The 22724-nt window shown below is 36.6% G+C and overlaps 1 protein-coding gene across 5 annotated transcripts in view; it reads right to left on the minus strand.

Annotated features, from left to right (window-relative positions):
• The window catches only part of Erbb4 (erb-b2 receptor tyrosine kinase 4), a 1076693-nt gene that overhangs the window by 248483 nt on the left and 805486 nt on the right, over positions 1-22724 (minus strand). For 3 of the 5 annotated variants that reach the window (XM_006495692.4, NM_010154.2, XM_006495695.4), the window contains exons 15-16: positions 17921-18075; positions 9877-9951 (exon numbers count right to left, since the gene is read on the minus strand). In XM_006495692.4, coding sequence (XP_006495755.1) covers positions 9877-9951; positions 17921-18075 — 230 coding nt within the window. Of the gene's footprint in view, positions 1-9876; positions 9952-10072; positions 10118-17920; positions 18076-22724 lie in introns of all 5 variants that reach the window. The other 2 variants (XM_006495693.4, XM_006495694.4) reach the window with 1 other exon arrangement.

Consider the following 22724-nt stretch of genomic DNA (forward strand, 5'->3'; position numbering starts at 1 on the left):
GGAAAAGGAGGAGGAGGAGGAGGAGGAGGAGGAGGAGGAGGAGGAGGAGGAGAAGGAGAGGAAAGAAAAGGAAGAAAGGAAGGAAGGAAGGAAGGAAGGAAGGAAGGAAGGAAGGAAGGAAGGGAAGTCAACATGGAGTAGTTGGATCTTGAGCTTGTGCCCAAAAGGGCTGGCCTGATGGAATAGGAGCAGCCCATGAGAACCATGGCAAGTATAGGTGCTGCTCTTAGAATACTGGTTTCCCATGCTTGACTTTCTGCCCAGTGCCTTCTCTATGTTCTTCCTTATGTGCCAATACTGCCCCGATTTCTCAGTTTTCAAACACTCACATAGTCATTTATTATCTCCTTCCTTATGTGTTTATCTGGCCAACTTCAAACATACATCAACATAGATTTGCTAATGCCAAGGTCCATATTTAAGCAATAATACCCTGCTTGGATAAAACATAATACTTAACCGCATCAATTTTATTTGTGAGTTAAACTTTCCAAACAGACTCAGCAATTTACAATACAATTGTGCTTTACAATGGTGTGTCTTTCTGGATAAGTTCAATGGAGTTTTCTTTTTTGAATTTATGTAACTGTTTCTTTCATTCTGCTCTAAAATGTTCAATTGCACTAACAATCGATTGAAGATGAATGAGGTCATGATTTTACCCATGTTTTCTTTGTCTCATCTGTCATTAGTTTTACTGCATCTTTTACATCTTGTCTGTGAATTTCTTTGAGTTAAAGTGAATGTATGAGCATCAATCTCAGTAGCCAAACTCCCTACTTTGAAGTGAGCATGCCTTTCCATCAGCTGCCTTAGAAGGTTTCACCTGACCTTGTCCTTTATCTCTTGAAGAAGTTCCTTTTCTCATAATAATTCATGTCAGTTTTCATATACATTGTTGTGTTCCACAATTTAAACATGCATGCACGCATGCACACACACACACACACACACACACACACACACACACACACACACACACACACACACACAGCCCTCTTATTTCTATGTCCTGGGTCACGTAGAGCAAGAATGTGCATAGGTTTCTCAAAATAATATGATCTCCATTTTTGTCTTTTCTCCGAAAGATATTTTAATTTTAGTTCTATGACTTTAAAGAACACCTATTTTTAATTTCTGAAAATCTCAAATCTCTCAAATAAATTGACCAACATCTGCTTTTGAAACATTAAACTTTGGCTATCTCTCCATCCATAATTATACTTTTTATTTTACCTCGAGAACTTCTCTCTTGAATCCCTTGTTTCTCATTCACCCTGTTTCTCTCTCATTCCCCTTTGCTATACTATGTACTTTATTTTACTTTTTAAATGACAGGAAACTTTAAGACTTCCTGTTAATGTCATATAACGTCGCTGGTTTTAATATAGTTCATAATTTATAGCCTCTAATGAACTACAGAACATTATAGATGCTATTAAGGTACTATTGAGATTAAAACACAATAAATGAATTTAAGAAGGCGATAAAATATGTGGATACTGTCTTCATAAGCCTGCCTTTACGTGGGAAGCAGCTTGGTAGAGAGGAAGAAGTGAATTATTTGAGTCAGTCAACTGAACTCCAAGAACACGCTTCTACAACTTACTAGCCAGGTAAAAGTTTGAAAATTGCTTTTCTTATCCCGTTTCTTCATTTATATAATGCTAGTGTTAGTAGTAATAACTGTTATTACATACCTAGTCAGAAAACTAGTCATACTCATAGTTCATTACACCAAAGAAATATTTGGGAATGATTTTAGGATATGAAGATACGGTCTGCATTCAATTCCAAGAAACATTTGAAAGAAAAAGAAACTAGCATGGATCAGGAAGAAAATATGCTCTTTTCCCTTCTATTGGTCTTTTTCTCTCTGGTATCTAAAGCAATGTAAACATTTACTTTGAGAACTGGACCTGGAGATTCAACTCTAGTATTTTGTGTGAAGAAGGTCAATAAAGATGTGATTTTGAAAATTTTAGTTTGTTCTATAAAATAAAAATACTTATTTACCAAACAAGTAAACTTTACATGTGTATTAAAGCATCTTGTTTTATTTCTACTCTGTGGACAGTGTCTATAATTATTCTATAAGTGACTCAAGTATATGGAATTCATTATTCTGAGCAGCAGAGCATGATGCCATTAAAAAAATCACAATGATTGGAAGCACTGAGAGTCTATAAAAGGTGGGTCTCCCTTCCCTTATCTCTCGTTCTTTAGTACGGAGTTACCATGAAATCAAAGCACTTTTTGCATAAGAGTGGATAGTAGCTGAGAATAAAATCACTGTGAGGGAATTTCACTGGTAAATCAAACTACTCCCTGTTAATTAGTGCCTGCTTACATACATAATATGCAAAAATAATTGTATGTTTATAAAAGAATGATTAATTAGGGAATGTGCTGAGGTAATAAGAAAAAAATCATGAAGAGAGCAATTTACTCCAATATTGACACATTATTTTATGCAATATCATCATAGAGGGGGACCCAGTTAATTAGATTCTTTTAGTTAAATAGGAAATATGAGAAAAGGTATCTTCTTAGGGCTTAATACAATACATGTCTAAGTTTTATGGGTAAATAATTCTGACTCATTTTTTATCATGAAGCAAGTATGAAGCTAGAAACGTTGACCTATATGTAAATGATAGTTTTATTTAATTATTGGCCATGTATAGAGTACCAAATTAGAATAGCACTTCATTAACAATATTTGGAACAAAACATAATTTTATGAACATATAGAGTGTACTTCTAAATCTGAGTAGTTCTCTATTATAAAAGCAGTTAAACTGGGACTTGAAATGTGGGACCAAGATATCATATGTTAGTCTTATATAAGTTTATAAACGTTTGGTTCTGGCATAGCCTCACAAGAGATAGCTATATCTGGGTCCTGTTAGCAAAATCTTGTTGGCATATGCAATAGTGTCAGGCTCATCAATGGGAGGAGAGCCCCTTGGTCTTGCAAGATTATATGCCCCAGTAGAGGGGAATGCCAGGGCCAGGAAGCGGGAGTGGATGGGTTGGGAAGCAGAGCAAAGGTGGGGGTATAGGGGACTTTTGGAGAGGAAACTAGGAAAGGGAATAGCATTTGAAATGTCAATGAAGAAAATAATAAAAAAAAATGTGGTTCATAGACAAATATATAGGTGTGTGTAATGGGTCCAGGAAAACAGATATTTTTTTCTTGGATATGTTGGACTCATTCCATCTGTCACCTACTACACCTAATGAAATAAACACTCTCGTGAAATACTGTACCTCCACTCTTATTTTTGTGAGTAAAACCATTAAAAGGAAGTATTATATCATGATTTCATGATTATTGGTTTAGAGCAGTACATTCAATACATATATACCACAATTAAAACAATTTAAAATATTTTAATTAACACAATCTCCCCAAAATTAACATTTAATGTGCCTAAATTATTAACCCAGTTTTACCACTTTTTTTTTTCATAGAATTTTCTTACCACTAGGGTATATCAGGGACAACAAGTCTCCTCTGTCTACTCTAATTACCTTGGAAGTACTCATGTGGCAATGGGCAATGTAGGTTATCAACAATCACAAGGAAGACTCCCGACTTTGATAAACTAATGGAAAAATTAGAAACTAATGCCCAGAACTCTTTATTCACAACTGAAGGAAAAATCAGAATCTGCAGCCTAAATGGAGCGTTTCATCTAACCTTCAGAGTATACAAGGACAGAAACACTCTCAGGTCTAGAAAGTATCACAAGGTTGCTCAAGGAAATAAAGTTTAATATATGATTCTAGAGACAAGACACAGGCAGAGGGAGTATGGCGTCCAGTATTGCAGACTCTGTCACAGTATGCCTTCTGCCACTTGTGCAATCAAGAACTAACCCATGTGCTGATGTGAAAGGAACTTACAGGTGAAAAACCATTTTCACATCCTTCCGACAGGGAAACAATGTGTGGAGCACATTCAACTAAGCACGAGGGTGTATGAACTGAAATGCTGTACAACGAAGTCGAACACAGTCTTTGCTGTTTTGGATAAATAGCTATCACTATGCCTGTGAGTATTTTTGTAAACTTGAAATGATATTGTCCAATAATAATCAGTATTTGGGGAAATATATTTCAGAAATAACTTAAGCATTTTATCCCAAAATAATAGGTTTATAATTCCTAAAGCTTCAAAAAACTCAGATCTACAAGAAGGTAAGTGGGTTTGGAAGGAGACTGTAAGCTCCAGCTGAGAACACAGATGGCAGCATGGTGATCCCTCAAGTATCAGAACCAACCAGGACATGCCTGCCATTTCCCCTACAGAATTGTGCATTATGCTTCTGAGCTGGTGGGAGTGTACTCGGGAGCAGAGGTCTTACAGTTAGATAAGTACTCCTTTCGTCTGTCTAATCACAATGTCTTAATTGTCTAACCATCATTGAATACATAGTCCTGTTCTGTGGTATTTTAAATTTTAAAATAAGCCTGGAGACCACATTAAAACCAGCAAAGGTGTTAAATCACTAATGTTATCACACTCTCAAAATTTACTTAGTATATTTGCTGCTACAGAATAATCCTGCCTATTTTTCTATATATATTTGAGCTACCTTTATATGTCTAAAAAACAACAGGTCTTGGAGTAGACCTTGCAGGAGACCTTGGACTGAACTGCTGAAATGAACCTGGTTGTCTTTAAGATTCAGGACATTACCCACCATTTTGTTTTTGCGCTCTTTATTTGATATCAGAGCATCAGTAACAGCTGACTCTGAAGATATTTGTGAGATATGAAGTAGTTCTGGTATCTGTCTGAGTCAGAAATAAATGGGTGCAAAACATAATGATTTGTTTACCATAGAAAATGCTCTAGGCTGAGGAAAAGCTGAGTATTTTGAGTATTTCCCTCTGCTCATTTAATATTTTGATTATTACTATATACTTAACATTTTATCAATGTAATGACATCTTTAGTCATTCTACTTTAGTCCCAAAGCCAATGGCCTAAAGAACCTTTGTTGACTTTCAGTCATTAAAATGGATTAGTTTAGTCACATCCTTGTGTTTGCTAATCTTGAATACAGTCATGTTGCTACTGTCTGGAATGCTTTGGTACTGTAGTATGAGCATTTTTATATCAATATCAAAACCACTTGAACATCTGAAAGATGCTTGAATTCTTTTGTTTAAAGTAGCTTCCTCAGCTATATGAACAACCATCAACAAGTGAAGAGAGAGGCTTTGTGAATCCCTGCTAATCCTCAGATCATTTTGACATTTTTAGAGTTTCTGGGAAGTGAATCACCTGCTAAGGAAGACCTTTATATACTCTCCTTCATATCTTGGATTTATTTATTTATTTACAAAACCTAATACTTAATGCTATAGAATGAGACTAGAATTGTATAAAAAAAGCTGTGCACATTTGTGTATTGTATACAGGGATCATAATATAACTGAAACTCATCTATGATGACCATTTATTGGTGATTTGCATCATGTGGACATAAATTCTGAACTTGCTTCTTTGGGAGAAAAACAAAGAAATGCAGTGTGCAATTTGTGAGAGGTTCCTAGCCTATCACCCCCTCTCTGTCATTTATCAGACCCAGGTCAGTCTGACAAAGGATAGACTTCTGTGTGACCTCTTGGGCCAAAAGGCACTGTACCATAAAGTAAAAGTATGTCTGTGGCCATGAAAACCAGAAATGTTTCAAATAGCTATCCATTAGAGACTTGGAGAAACTAAGTTTAATTACTTTACTATATATTGTGAAGCATATAGGAAAAGTGTATTAGAATAAAGAGGCAATTCAGTTAAAATGCAGAAATAGATGATCTCAGATAGATTTCACTTTGTTAACTAACTTGCAGAAATGCCTGATCAATATAGTCTATTCTTTGTGATTATCGAATCCATATCCCCGTGGCATCCGAGAATATGATCTTTAAGGTTTTCCTATGTTTGACAAAGAACCCAAAATTAGACTAAAAACTGATGTCTTTACATTAAGAACAAATCTATTCAAAAGTAGCCAGTGTGCTAACTCAAATGTCAAATGAAAAAAAGAATAAAAGGCCTTGACAAACATAATTGCCCATGGTGTTCTTGGGAGGAAATCAAAATTATGGAGGTAGGAAAGTTTGAAAAAGATTGGTCAAAGCAAGTGTCATCTTAAATTATTAATTAGATTTGAAAATGAGAGGTAGTGAGAATAAAAGATTACTGATTTCATTGTCTTTATAATTAGGATATTGTATGATACAAAATTCTTACATTTTTTTCTATCTGGATACACTAATATTTCTGGAATATTCCAGCAATGGTCTGTATGGTAAATGAGGTGTGGAAAGCCAATTCATAAATCACAGGTTTGGGAAAAATACCACCACTTAGAAAATGAAAGCTGATCAAGATTGGAAACACTGCACCTGCTTTTATTTGGATCTGCTGCTTTAGAGAACAGAATACTTCATAGTGAGGCAGCGGGGTGTAGTAAATCTAAATACTTTAAAGCAGCCACATTGGCATGTTCAATGTAATTTTCTGTTTCTAAAAGAAATTTAAGTATTTGGATAACTGCCCAGTTAAAAGGTGGATTATGAAACCTAAAACATTAAATTATCATTGTTCTATTTCTGGTCCTCAATAACTGTTACAACTGCAGTCAATGACTACTCAGTCCAGGACGTTATCTTCGTGCTATCTCTTCAAAACCTCAAACTAATTTTACACTGTCATATAATTGTGTAGATAAGAAATATGATAGAACCCATATTTGAACCCATGCTTTCACCTTCAAGCAACTTTGCTCTTCTTCACCTGGGCAGTAGACCGCAGGTGTCTTCTCTTAGAAACAGAGGACCACACTTTACTATCCATTCACTATTTTTAGCCATGGATATTTACTAATGACACTGTTAATTATTTGTATTAGTCTGAAATTATGGACTATCTCCTGGGGATCCAGGCAGTGCATAAGATTGAAACTGCAACTTCAAATGATCTGTCACTCTACAGATCATTCCCATGACCCAAAGTCATCCATACGACCTTCTCCCTGATCCTCAAGGCAAAGTGAAAGAAAAGACTCTCTTTCACAAAGGCTCTCATCAGGTAGGCACCAGTAGGCATCAATGTCCTCTGGGTGACTTTGAGAGTCTTCTCTCCTTCCCCTGAGAAGCATGATTTCACATTCCTGGGGTGCGAGAAGCATTGTTACACAGAAAAATAATTGTTTATAGAGAAGGGAACAAAATACCCATGAAAGGAGTTACAGAGACAAAGTTTGGAGCTAAGAAAAAAGGATTGACTATCCAAGGATTACCTCACCTGGGAATCCATCCCATAATCAGCCACCAAACCCAGACACTATTGCATATGTCAGAAATATTTTGCTGAAGGGACCCTGTTATAGCTGTCTTGTGCGAGGCTATATGAGGCTATACCAGTGCCTGGCAAATACAGAAGTGGATGCTCACAGTCAGGTATTGGATGGAACACAGGGCTCCCAATGGAGAATCTAGAGAAATCAACCAAGGAGCTGAAGGGGTCTGCAACCCTATAGGTGGAACAACAATATAACTAACCAGCACCCTGAGAGCTTGTATCTCTAGCTGCATATGTAGCAGAAGATGGCCTAGTCGGCCATCACTGGGAAGAGAGGCACCTTGGTATTGCAAACATTATATGCCCCAGAACAGGGGAATACCAGGGCCAAGAAGTGGGAGTGGGTGGGTAGGGGAGCAGGGCAGTGGGAGGGTATAGGGAACTTTCTGGATAGCATGTGAAATGTATATAAAGAAAATATCTTTAAAAAAAATAAAAAAAGGAAGAAAAATATAGAAAAAAAAAAGAATGGTTACTGTTACTAAGCAAACACACCATCCTCAAAACTGTTTGGGATCTACATAAATGATGTCTTTTTGCACATGAAAGAGTGAGGCTCAGATAACTGAAGGACCTTAAAGTCACACATCTACAATGGCTTAGAGTTTGATTCAAAACCTGAAAAATCTGATTTTAAAGGGAGCATACATTAAGCACCATGTGGAATTCTTTCTGACTAAAATATTAGAATAATTATAAGTAAAGTCATCAAAATAAATGCAAAATCATTCTTTAAAATTATAGTTCAGTGGCCCAATCAATGTCTGAAAGAAGAAAGATAATTTCATGAGCATGGCAGAAATCTAAGACAAATCTTGGAAGACTATGCAAGACTTAAGATTTCCCTCTTATTCCCACTTACTTTTTCTCTTTCTCTTTTGCTTCATTTCTTAAAATTTTCTACAGTTTAAGGTAACTCTAGACAACTGTGTTAGCTGGTTTGCTCAAGCCCAAGTATCAGTGTGCCACTGTTGTGTGAATGAAACCACACTAGCCAAAAAAATTTACCTTAGAACTTCTCATGATTATTTACTTATGGACAAACAATTTATGAAGATGACATATCACTTATTTGACCACTTTACAATTTAATAACCGTTAAAGACATATGAATGGAAAAGCTATGAATGAATTTGGTGACATAGATGAATCTCACACATGTAATATTTAGTGAAAGTAGCCAGATGCATAAAACAATACTGTGTTATGATTGATAAAGTAGGATGGGAAGTCACACTATCTTAGGTGTTAGGGTTAGCATAATGGCCACCACTGATAAAGGCAGCTGCTGGAATCTATTGCTATTGTGATATTTTTTAATCTATCGGTTATGTTTCACAAATGCTTCATTGTCATATAACAACACAAATTATAAGAAAAACAATACATCACTTAAAATTCACATTTGCCTTTACTTTAGCACTGCTGTCTTTCTTGTAAAAAGATCTAATTAATTTGTTACTCAGAGATAATAATATTTCTTATGTAACATTGCATTGCAAAGTTACTGTTTTCCTCGTTAAAATGTTTCATACAGTATTTTTAAAGTCATATTCTTTATGTATAAAAATAACACAAAATTTATATAATTTATAATAAGATATATAGCTTATAGTATCTGCTAAGCATTTTTATTTACACAAACAATATTACAATCACGGTATGGATTGTTCTATTATCTGCCAAATTCCTTCTTACCATTCAATAGTGAACTTTATCCCCCAAAGTCAAGCTTTGGGCAACCATGAATGATTTTCTATCTCTGTAGTTTCATTTTTTTTCAGAGTTTGATATAAAAAGAAAATCAAGCAGTATGTGTTTTTAACAGTCTGGCTTCTTTCGTTCAGCATAGTGAATTCAGGATCCATCTATGGTTTGTGTAGCATCAATTTCTTCCTTTTTATTACTCAGGCATATTGCAGAGCATGGGTACACAACAGCTCAATAGCCTAAGTTGCTTCCAGTTTTTGTTGGTTATGATTAAAGCTACTATAAATATCTGTGTTCAAATTTTTGTGTAAATATGGGTCATATATTATGCTCTCATAATTCCAATATGTGCTTTAATCTGTACAAAATATTTTTATATTGTATTGATTCTGGAATAATTTTTCTATCCGAACATATACTAGTCAGTTCAAATAATACAAAATCATAAATTAAATTCAAATTACATAATGAATATCATATAAACATCAATCAACACTTTCAGAATTCTCCTTGAAAGATTTTGATTTTTTAATTTTTTTATAAACTTAAGAATATTCTATTAGCATTCTAGGATGATGTCTAATTCTTTTAAACATACAAAATTCAAAATCAATGGTACTACTAAGTAGAACTCTGAAATTTTAATGAATGTAGTTAAAATCAAAAGTGAATCAAAATCTCTCATTTAGTCCTCTAAAACTTCAGCCCAACTGTTTACTAATTTAGTCCGTGGTAACTAAGAAAGAATTTGAGTGATAAAATGGAACCATGGCAGATGTTACCTAGCGTGTTGTGGTAAAGTGGAATGGCCCGTCCATGGGTAGTAAATGCAGTCATGACTAGTGGGACCGTTACACCTGCAAGCAATTGCAGAACAGAAAACATCATTCTCCATCCACAGTGGCATGCACACACATGCACCAGTGCTCACGCATGGAGCCTTGGAGGAAGAACATGAGAAGAAAGCACACCCAGTACCTATCCGTCAGGCCGATGCAGTCTTCAATGCTTGAACCTATGCACCTGCAGAGATGCAAAGTCAAAAGAAATACAAGAAAAGAGACGTCAGTCATGAAGACAAACAGAGAAGAACCAGTGAGACAAGTACTGGATGCGCCACATTCTTGTTGGAATCATTAGGCAGTTTCTAGAACAGTATACTTTTAGAAACTGAGAGGAAATCACTTCCTAGCAGAAACACAGAAGTGAGTTGAAATAACCACTCAAGTCCAATGCCAGAAAGCATGGAGATAGTAAAGGGAAGTTTACCTGCTCCCATGGATAACTTGCACATGCATTGGTCTTTCCTGAAACATTCGACTCATTTACATCTTTCATTTCTATGCACAGCTATGTTAATTACTTGATAGTTTAATGACTATGGCTATTTTCATGTATAACATTTCTCTTAAAACACCATTGGGCTTATGCAAAATCCCCCCCCAAATCAATAAAAAGGCAATGAACAATTAATTGTAGTGGAGTAGCCTTATGCTTGATGCTCATTAAAGAGGATCTTGGCAGAAAATAAGTTTATATATTTTAATGCAATTCCCATGGATAATTTTTATAATCAGATTATTTAAATCCTTGGTTATGAATCTCTTTAAACTATTTTTTGTCATTAAATGCGGATTTATTTAAAAATCAAATGAATTGATTTGGCTTTTTTGCAATATGTCGTGACCACTGTTAAGTAGCAGAAATATGATCTGTAAAGAGAAACTTTTGATAACTGTTATAATATTGAACTCAAAAGCAAATACTCTGTAGTAAACAAATAACTTTACATAGAGGTAGCTGAAGAATCAACCAAGATGAGTATTTGCTGGTTTTATTTAACTACACAGAACTCTAATTTGTTTGTTAATATAAAGTATGCATGTTTCCCAAGCTCTCAGGTTTAAAATATGAAAAAAGAGCTGTAGGCACCCACAGATGTGGCCAGACTATAGGCAGCTTCTGTAACTGATGCCAGATGTTAGCAAGCTAACAGAATTCATTTGTTAACCACAAGTCACCACCTCTCCCGTTCATCATATACTCTCTTACAGATATTCTACTAGGTAGAAAATCAGTTTGCTCTTTTTCTGCAGTTTTATTTGTTTGCTTGTTTTCTGTTTTTGTTTTGGTCTTTCTTTGAGGGTCAGCTTTGAGCAGGACAAGTAAATCTTAACCTGCAAAAATGGTGACAAAAATAGATTAGATAAAATAAAGAGAAGCAGCTAGAGCACACATCAGTGGCCAGGCGCCATCCATTAGATCTATGCAAAACAATTGAAATTGGAAAACAAACTACTACAAAACCCCTAAACTTGTCTCATATGGTTTTCTTTTATTCTGTTCTAAAGAACCATTTTTTATGTGTTCCCATGTTATCATCTTCAAAATGTTATTTTTATGATAGTACTGCCATTTTGTAAAATTAACAGTCTACTTCTTATATCCAAGTGAGAGTCTGAAAATCTGTACTTTGTGTGTAATCTTTATAATGATCCTTGAAAGATTAAAAAAAAATCTTTCAACAATGAATGAGATTCTGTTTGAGGAGAGGGTGTGGATAATGAAATATCTTCATTCATCCAATAAACCTGTGTGATGAGCCTACTAACGTGCTTGTAACCTTTCAGGAGCTGCAGGGAGAGATGAGATAAATTACACACTTTTCCACTTATTTCCATTGAGCTCACAGTTTGAAGATGACAGATGGCATGAGCAGACGTTTATGGTATATTTCTGTAAATATAATATGGTGGATGGACACCAGAATGTCATTTTAGTAGGTCATGGTCACCATGTGGAAAGAGTCAGCAAGCTGTAGTTTGATATACTGAGAGTTACGGCTGGGATATCAGTGAGTGTTAGGGAGTCCAGACGAAGAAAAGCAGAAGCATAGTGTGAAAGCAAGAAGTACTCTGAACAACAAATGTGAACAGAAGGGGAGTGTAACAGCAGGCACAGGGAGAGGAGAAAGACAATGGATCTTAGGGGCCGGATTTGGAGGGACTTAACTTAGTAGACAAGGGAGAGCTGTTGGATAGTTTGAAAAATGCCAGGTCTGTCTCTTGGTTTTTTGCTTCTGACAGATGGCTGAAAAAATTTGTTAAATCTACATAAGGAAACTTTTTGTTTCTATCATAGGGACCAAAACTGTATAACTTTCAGGAAAATATGTGCAACCAGAAGTTAACTTATGAAAGGATTTAGCCAACTTCAGCAAAACAAATATTTTAATTTTTCTCTCATCTGTGTTTACTAAACACTAACTATATAAAATCACAGAAACACACACACACATACACACACATGACCCAGAAGAAGTGTAACTATCTAGGGGAAGAGAGAGGACCAGCAGGATGAGGATTGAGAAAAAGTGGTTAGAAAAATAAAGACAGATGTGCTTAATGCACAATATGTACTAGTATGAAAAGATAAAAGCATGACAATTTGAAAGTCTACCCTGAAAAACAAAAGGTATGCTAGCAAACAGGAATTGTTACTTTGCTAGACTCCTATCTGAAATCTCTTTGTCACATGGAAACTGGTTAAGTGGGAGGTAGGTAGGCTGTTTTGGCATGGGGAACTGTTAGTCAGTGTCGAGAATAATAATACAAATGGATGGGACAGTTACTAGCTCACAGGCATAGTCAGAGTCTCAATCAATGCTGCTAATGCAACGTGGATGGGAGGAAAGGGGTTAACAGATGGTAATATATTTCTAAGTGAAAAAGATCTAATGGTTAAAGTATGAGCTACAATTTAATGTAAAGAAAACACTTTGCAGTCCAGGTCCTTTATTTCTTTTTTTGTACACTGGACCATGAACTTGTATGGAATGGGCTCCAACAACTCAGCTCTTTTCCGTTAGTCCTCACAAGTGTGCTTCTCTGGGTGGCACAGGCTGGCACTTCAGCTGAACCTGGGTGCCCTTCTCTTTGGCTTCTTTTATCTTCTAATCCTTCTCCTTCACCTGCTTTAGGCAGCTGCCTCTGCTTTTCCAGTGCTCGATGTGCTCAATGCTCACATTGATCCTCTTGCCCAGAATCTTGCCCTTAACCTGCTTGTTTACAATTGTAGACTCCTCTGGCTTTGCCATGGTAAAAGACATATGGGGCATTCCTTCTTAAACAGTGTCTATTCCCTTGATGTCTATTGTATCACCCTTTAGATTCACATGTATGTGACTAAAGGAACAACTCCATGGTTCCTAGAAGGCCTAGAGAACATATGCCGGATGCCTCTCCTCTTTCCTTTTGTGTTCCTCATTTTGGTGACTTACTGGAAGATGACTGCCACAGCTGAAAGCTATAATTTAAATTTCAGGAGAGTTGCAGCAGCAAGAAAGAATTCAGAGGGATATACGTCCTCACATGTTCACTTTAGGAGGAGGGACTGACACTTTAATTTTTTTCTTTGAGTCTAGACTTTACTATGTTTATTTTACAGGAAGTCAGAAATGTTTCCTACAAGGTGGAAAAAAAAGTGTTGGGCCATGGTCGTAGGGAGCAACTCCTTTGAAAAGGAACACTGGGAAGAGTGGAGATTGTGGAAGTGGAAAGATGGCATACATCTTAAGACTGTCCTTTGTATATAAAGCATGGGAAAGTATATTTGAATAAAACAGGCCTGGAGAGAAACATCAACAGATAAGGGCACATGCTGTACACCCATGAGGACTGGAGGTTGCATCCCAGCACCTACAGAACAATCCCGATGTCCTGCAAAAGGGTGGAGCATCAGCTCTGAGGGAATTGGGCATCTTCTTCTAGCCTCTGGATACAAGTGGGCAGATGAACTCTCTCTCTCTCTCTCTCTCTCTGTCACACACACACGACAAATCTAAAATTAAATTAAATTAAATCAAATCATGTATTGTCACTGTAACTAAATTAAAGAAAAAAAAACTTAAAAAAAATATAGAGGTTGGCCACCAGGAAAAAAAGTCCAGAAAGATGTAGTAAAATTAGAACTTTAAAAATAATTGTTCCTATATAAAAGTCATATGTGTTGGTTTTGTGAGAGTTGAGAAATACATTGCAGATGGGAACATACATACAAGCAGGTAGAGATGATGAGGGACAGAGAGAATATGAACAAGGGTTGAACAAGTTGGTTGAGAATACTATGGTTCAAATTTGTTTATAAACTGAAGGTTATAGAAAGAAGTGAAGACCAAGAAAGATGTAGGTGGGTGAAGGAGGGATCAATTTTTAAGAATATAAATCACCATGTTTTTAAAGATACCACTGTACTTTAGGTCTTCATACTTACTCTAGAAAAGCAGTTGATCAGAACATAAAATGTATATTGAATCAGCAAGATCATAAACTAAAAGAAACATCAAATTTTGAAGCACATAAAATAGCAAATAAGGGAGTAAGATAGGTTCAGGAATCAAACCATTCAAAAATTAGTGTTCCAAAGTACAATAGTTACAGAAAGAGCAAAAATCCATAGCATGCTTTTGTATACCAAAACCACCTATGAAATTCTGCATTGTGACACCTTTAACATTTATTGTTCCATACTGATGCATAAGCTTTACCATGCAGTTCTGCCTTGTGTGTTTATAATGATCAGGTTGGCCTCAAATGAAAATTTGCCTGGTTCTGAATTTTGAACACTGAGATTAAAATGTGTGCCAACATGGCCAATCTTTATTTTAAATTTCTTTTTATCTTCTCTTTTTCAAATTCTTAATCATTTTGGTACACCATAAAATGTTCTTTTTCGTATATAAATTGAGTAACACAAATGTGAGTCTGTAAATGTCACCTTTACACAGACTAGAAACTTGACTGGAGAGATTGTTTAGATAACATTGGTCTGTGGGCATATCAGAAGGGGATTGCCTTGATTACTTATTGATGCAAAGGGATTCATCTTATTATGAGTGTCACCAATCCTAGGCAGGTAGGTAGTCCTGGGTTGTACAAGAAGGCTAATTGAACGTTGAGCTTTTGCCTAATCTGCAAGCAGTGTCCTCACTGGCTTTTTTTCTTTTAAATTTTCTGTGAATTTCTGTTCTTACCTCCCTCAGTGATAGACTGTGACCTAGGAATGAAAGCTGTAATAACAATTTTTTTCTATCCCTAGTTGCTTTTGTTGATGGTATTTTCAAAAGTAACTGAAAGAAACAAGTTGATTAGCATGTATCACACAGAAGAGAGCAAACAAATAAAAGAAACAAAAACATAGGGCTAAAACATGGCCTCTATTCATGGCAAGAGGAGACAATATTTTTTCTTTCCTTATGTCTTTCTTTCTTCCTTCCTTCCTTTCCTTCTTCCCTATAAAATTACTGGTGAGAGGTTTCTAATTAGGACTAAATGGTTAATCTTTTTCAAATGTAATTGAAGAAATTTTAGACTCAATTTATTTGATTCACTTTTGGAGTAGTAAAATACATTTAATGTATTAGATAATTTTATTTTCAGAACAATCGTTAAACTGCATTCAAAGGAAGAACATTATTTCTTAAAATTGTCATAGGGACGACTATTTTCATTAACTATTCCATCATCCCAGGTTATTGAACGACCTGAAAATCATGGACATGGGAGAGAGGAAATCTGTTTTCTGAAGTAGAATTGAACTGTTGAGCTCATACTTACTGATAGGCTCAGTTATTAGATGAACCGAGGGATAAGGTCATTCATTCCATCATTCTATTGTCCTGTGGTCTTTCCCTGGGCCATAGTTCTCTGTGTTTACACTCAATTTGAAAAGAAGGGATGAACTCTTGAGGCTAACTGGTTGCTTCAGAATAGGATACCAAACACAGAGGGTATTCTATGATCTAGTTCACGTCATGTAAGAATTTCTGAATTCTCATGAGCTGGAATTACAACTCTTTTATGGAACCAGTGGATGTGACTCTGCAGCTCACAGTAAAGGGTAAGCTCGATGGAAGCAATCGTAATACCTTAGGACAAAGTCGACAATTGCAGACAGGTTGTCCTGGAAGAAGTGCAAACATGGCAGCTCACTCTGTCTCACTGTCATTCTGCAGCCTGGAGCTGTTGAGGGCATATTTCTACTTATTTGGAGTTCTCAAGTGACCTTGTGAGATTTGTTCCTGCATGAATCCTCAGCTTCCCTTTTGTATGAGGTCTCAGTTTTGTTGCTGTGGTAATCTGAACCCTTTCCATTGGCCAGAGCTTCTGCCTCCCTCTACTATATATGTTTCCTTTATTATACAATCACGATGTAAAAGGCTGACGAAGAAGACGCTACAGCCACACATCCAGACTAGGCTGTGTTCTCCTTTTCATTTCCCTGATGGCTTCATTGTAATTAGATTTGCAAAAACAGCAAAAGGTCTCATTTTGAATGGCAACAGCTGTTGACATCGACATTATATTGAATAATTTACCGGTTTAATTTTAGTTGCAAAACAATAAAACCCTCTTGTGGATGATTTTCACAGGCAAAGTTTTCTCTTTCTCTTGCTGACTCCTCTGATCCAGCAGCACTAGTTGTAATTTTTTTCAAAAAATACTCTTAACTCAAGTGTACCAAAACTCACAAGGGGAATCATTTATTACTTCTGTTTTCCTTGAAGCAAAGTGTGTAGGTGACTGTCTCAGTGCCTTCAGCCTGTGTGCTTATGCAGAAACTAAGAAGTTGGCAGTCAGCTCTTCTGGGCTGCACTTGACTTTTATTGCAGAATATTGTTTTACCTTCTGAGAATCTGCTAATTCACAGAGTGACTTAGCTGGTTTCATGACTGGTAGGAAGCTCTAGCAGCATCCAAAAATTGATGTTGTCTTGGCAGAAAATGATATTGCTTGCTTCCCTTTTTCAATATCTTCTAACAGTGAAGCCTTCATCTGGCAGGACAATCTGCTTACAGAACCTCTACTTTCCTGCCAGATAGAAAGTGTCCAATTATGTATATACACATGTTTCTGTGCATACACTGGTGGTATGCACTGACAATGGAGGTGAAATTTTATGAGGAGAATAGTGTGCTGAACTGTTCTCAACTCTATCAATATGTATCCTTCAGAGGATGCAAAGGGAGAATTCTTACTGAGATAAGACGGCTTTTTTCTTTTTTCTTTTTTTTTAAAGAAATAGACTGGGATTTGCTTGAGGTGACATTATTTCCACTGGTGTACAGTCAAAGTTCTTTCTCCAATGTCTCTATAAGTGACCATAACACTGAACAAAGACAATTTCATCAATTTGTGTTTACCCAGTTATTCTTAATACCATAGGTTATGCTGCACAACACTTCCTCTTGAATGGAAAATATGTATGTATCTTCCTGCATTGTTTCATGACAGTGAAAGAACTCTATGTTCTAGGACAATGTACAATAAAATGACTCACATGACTAACAACAGTATTAGTTAAGTTGTCAACACACATATGAGCAGACTATCATTTCTTCCTTCTCTTTCATGGTTGCCTGCTACCAGGTTTCATTGAAGGAGTAATCCAAAGTGGTAATTGTTAAAGAGATATTCTTATTTTAGGTTTTAATGGTGAAGAAATAGAAACCAACTTATACATTTAGTAAAAAAAATTCTCTATGACATAAGTACTATATTGTATCTTCTAATATCCAAAGCACACTAGCTTCATGAAGATATTAATAGTATGGTAAATGTTGGTAAACTATAAGCAGAGATATTTTAGAGGTCCACCTAGAAAGAATTTCTGTTAAATTCGACATGTAAAATGTAATGCTACATATCATTTCCAGAGATGATTTCAGGGTACATAGATGGCATCGTGGAAAATGAATAATAAAACATATTAATCCTTTCAACTGGAAACATGTACATGCCTTAGTCCTGAACCAGTGAGGATGCTTACCCCTGGGTGCAGTTTGGATGGCAAGGGTGGCACTCCCGATCCTGATCTGCATACTTAAAAATGAAACTGTTTGCTCCCTGTAGGCCATCTGGACATTTCTCCACACAGTTTGGACCATCCTTAAAATGAGAGCACTTTGTGCAGTTGTCAGGTCCCTGAGATATGAAAAAGGAAAAGCAAATATGGAGAAAGAAAACTGGGTTCAATTCCCTCTGTAAGGTGTTTATGTTGTTTAGTTTTCTTAGGCATTTGTGAAGGACAAGTTTATTCTCCTCTAAGGGAGAGCACTCCATTAACACCAACATAAGTTATGGCTATTGAAGTATAACCAGCACTAAGAGAACCTACAGGCTCTTCTTTGTAAAGCTGTATTTAGTGAAATCATACTAGCATCATGTTGTCAAATATACTCTAGAAACAGGTCCCTTCTGAAGTCAGCTTGTCTCACTTTCCTGTTCTTCATGTCATTTTTCTAATGTGACTTAACTTTATCACTAATATGTCCCAATGTTTATTGTTGTTGATGTTACTGTTGTTTGTTTGGAAAGGGTATCAACATTTTCTTCTTGTGATTCATTCCTAATGGTATTATAAGGCAACAGAATATGTAAATAATAAATTTTCCAAAGGTATGCTTTTCACCATTTCTGGGAAAATATATATCCACCAAATAGTTAATGATAAATATGCATAATGAAAATTAGAATCCACTGTTTTTCACGGCAGGCAGGCTTTTCTAGTGACTGTTTAAAAATAATAATATCAACTAACTGGACCCCCAGAGCTTCCAGGGACTAAACCAGCACCAAAAAGTACACATGGGGGGGGGGGGTCCATGGCTCCAGCTGCACATGCATAAGGCATCAGTGGGAGGGGAGGCCCTTGGTTCTATGGAGGCTAGATACCCTAGCATATGGAGATGCTAGGGCAGTGAAGAGGGAATGGGTTGGTGGTGGTGGGGGAACAACCTTATAGAGTCAGTGGTGAGGAGGAATATGGATTTGTGGAGGAGAAACCAAGAAGGGTACAGAATTTAAAATGTAAATAAATGAAATAACCAATAAAATGCACTATGATTTAATTTTCAGATATTAAGCATCCTATACATATAATAATTCCTTGGTTATTCTTTGTATCAACTTGTGTTATGATGATGCTTAAAACGATGTGATATACACTTAGATGAATTTTTGAAAACCATAGAACAGTCTTTAGACTCATATAATGTACATTCTGATAAGCAAATACCAAAAATTATATTCTAAGTATTTTAAAGATTAAAAAAAGTATGAAGAAACTTATCCAATGATGAAGGTAGCATGAACATTACTAACTAAAATACAGTGATACAGCTTTATATATTTTCATTTATAACCTACATAATGATTTTAATAAGTACAAAGTTCATAAGCAAAAATAATATGAAAGCAATAATAAAAGTAATATGTACTTGCTTGTTTATTATTATTTTTATTTTTAAGACAGTGTCTCCCAGCTAAGCCCACGATGGTCTCAAACAAATAATTCACATTCATCAGCCTCCAGATTGCTGGTTTATACGCATGTATCATCAGGCCCAGTCACAAGATTAATATTTTAATACTAATTTTAACATTAAAAGTGACACTATCCTGGCATTAAGTTTGCCAGAAAGACATAGTATATTTTGAGATTAAAGCAAGTTGAGAACAGTTTTATTAAAAAACTGTTTTTTTTATAGTTGTGATCTCAACTATATAAAAAATGATAACCTAAAATTAGATAAATATTATGTTGGAAATAATGCAACAAAACCAAAAAGAATTATCTAGTGAAGAATAGTAATGAAAACAAGAAAAAGTAATCAGAAAGAAGCTAGTGAGTTTAGATAAAGTAGCTATCTATTCCATTATTTTGATGTGAAACTCAGAACTAAAATAAAATAAAATAATTTTAAGTTACCTTGTGAAACCTGATCCCCATTCTACCTAAAGAGTTGCTAATGTTAACTTCTCATTTCCTCCCAAAGAAGAATACTTCACATGCTTCCAATTTTAACACCTGCTCATGGGTACTTAGGCACGTAATACTATCTATTATACAAAATCATTTACTGTGCAAGTATGCTCAGTGGCATGACTTATTCTACAAGACAAGAGACATGCTTCTTGCAGAATGCAGAATAAAGCTTACAATAAGTAGATTAGGTAGAGTCTGAATCAGGCATTATTCTTCTATTAAATTCTTAAAATATAAAATGATACCCAGGCAAAAATTATAAGACATAAAAAATGTCATGAGCTAAAATAATTTTTCATTAAGTACATTCTAATATGATCATTTCATGACTATTTGTTTCACCAGGATACAAAACAAAGCATATTCAGATGATATAGTTAAAATGCATTTTAACAAGTTTCTAAGTGGTTGAAGTGCACTGACTCCTATTTTATTTTGCTATATAGAATCATCTAATGATTACATTAGGCAATCATCTAATGCGTACTTACACAGTGTGGAATTACCAAGGATTTTAAGGGCCTAGGTGTAGTGACTGACAAAGATGAAGGTTCATTCTTTCTTAACTCTGGTACTAAACTGTCTCTGAACTCAACAACCTAGACAGCTAATAGAGTGACAGACTAAATCCTAGTGTGCACATTACATTATTTTTCTCAGTGCCATTTGATTTTTCCCAGGTAGCTTCTAAAGAAAACAAAGCTACCTTTCAGAACTGTACAGTGATGCTCTATCATCCCTGTGTGAGGACTGCCATTCACCTCCCAGAGCAGGGAAGACAAAGCTTACTTTGAATAATGAAATGGAAGCAGAAGCCATACGTAAGAGGATGAGAACTGAACATTCCAGCCTCCTCTTGTCATACTGCCAGTAGGAACACTACATGTAGAAGTGAGGATGCTGTAAATTCAGAGCTTATGGTCATAACAAGGGGTGACTCCTTTTGAATAGTTTTAAGACTTTCAGAGTATGGTCCATAAAAAATAAATATATATTTTTCTGAGAGAAAATACTAGGATAAGATTATTATACAATCACAACTTCGATGAACTATAACAGCTGCTTTACATTTTGTAAAGATGTTTAAAAGCTCTTATACTTTGGTTATGAGCTTAGCCTTTAATGGCTGAGCCATCTCTCCAGCCTAACCCTAACCCTGAAAACGGGACGGGGTGGGGGTGGGGGGATAGGATCAGGTATGGGAGGGGATGGGGAAGATGTACGAAAGGTTTCAGAAAATTGAACAGAGTTGTATAGCACTGGGGGATGGGGAACTAAAGGTAGCCACCAGAAAGTCCCAGAAGACAAGAAAGCAAGAGGCTCCCAGAACTCAACAGGGATGACATTAACTGAAATGCTCAACAAAGAGGAGCGAGAACCTCTATAGACCATATACAGAGGTTAGGCACAGCCCCCGGTTAAGGGATGGGGCCACCCACCCATCTCAAATATATTAACCCAGAATTGCTCCCGTCTAAAGGAAATACAAGGACAAAGAGTGGAGCAGAGACTGAAGGAAAGGCCATCCAGAGACTACCCCACCTGGGGAACCATCCCATATGTATCCACCAAACCCAGACACTATTGCTGATGCCACGAAGTGCTTGCTGACAGGAGCCTGATATAGCTGTCTCCTGAGAGGCTCTGCCAGATCCTGACAAATACAGAGGCAGATGCACACAGCCAACCATGGGACTGAGCATACGGAACCCAGTGGAGGAGTTAAGGGAAGGACTGAAGGAGCTGAAGGGTTTTGTAACCCCATAGGAAGAACAACAATAGCAACCAACCAGACTCCCCAGAGCCCCTTAGGACTACAAGACCAACTATAGAGTACACATGACTCCAGCTGCATATATAGCAGAGGATGCCCTTATCTGGCAACAATGGGAGGGGAGGCCCTTAGTTCTGTGAATGCTTGATGCCCCAGTGTAGGGGAATGCCAGCGTGGTGAAGTAGGAGTGGGAGGGTGGGTGGGGGAACACCGTCATAGAAGCAGGGGAAAAGGGGACAGGATAGGGGGTTTGCAGAGAACAAACCAGGAAAGGGGATAACATTTGAAATGTAAATAAATAAAATAACCAATAAAAATTAAAAAAAAATGTTTAAAAGCTCAGTCCACCCATTTAGCTCCTTTTCTTCTCTTGCTGCTCTTCAGACTACATCCTGCTTTTTTTAATTTCCCATTCCACAGTTCTCATCCTATCTCTTTCATTGGATGTACTCACAAATAATACAAAAATTGAACAATCTAGACCAAGTGCAGGCTGTGGGGAGCGGGTGTGGCGGCAGTCCCAAAGGCGCCAGGGACTGCAGCTAAGTCATATGACTTGCACCTGACTTCCTCATATAAGACACAAACATCTTGAGTGCTGCGCAGGTGTACCAGGATACAGGTGAATCCAATTTGGTGGAGAATTGCTCCTGCTGCCCTGACTGGCGAGGGGGTGTGGCCTGCGGTGCGTGGATGAGAGAGAGTATAATAAGTGAGAAGCCCGGGTTAGAGGGAGGATTATTATTCGAGAGAGGATTGTTATTATTGGGAGATATAAACGGGGGAGATATAAAAACAAGAGAGATATAAAAACAAGGGAGATATAAACAAGGGAGATATAAACAAGGGAGATATAGAGAAAGAAGAAACAGGACTGAATAAACGTGTGCAGAAGGATCCTGCTGTGGCGTGGTTCTTCCTGGCGAGTTGGGGGCGCGCTCGAGAGCAGGCAAACCAGTGTATCAAAGCAAAGACTACCTTTTATGTCACTCTACTCTTCTGAGGATAGCAAGAATTTCTATCATATTTGTG

Source organism: Mus musculus, chromosome 1, assembly GCF_000001635.26.
Source record: "Mus musculus strain C57BL/6J chromosome 1, GRCm38.p6 C57BL/6J".
In the NCBI taxonomy this organism is placed as follows: domain Eukaryota; kingdom Metazoa; phylum Chordata; class Mammalia; order Rodentia; family Muridae; genus Mus; species Mus musculus.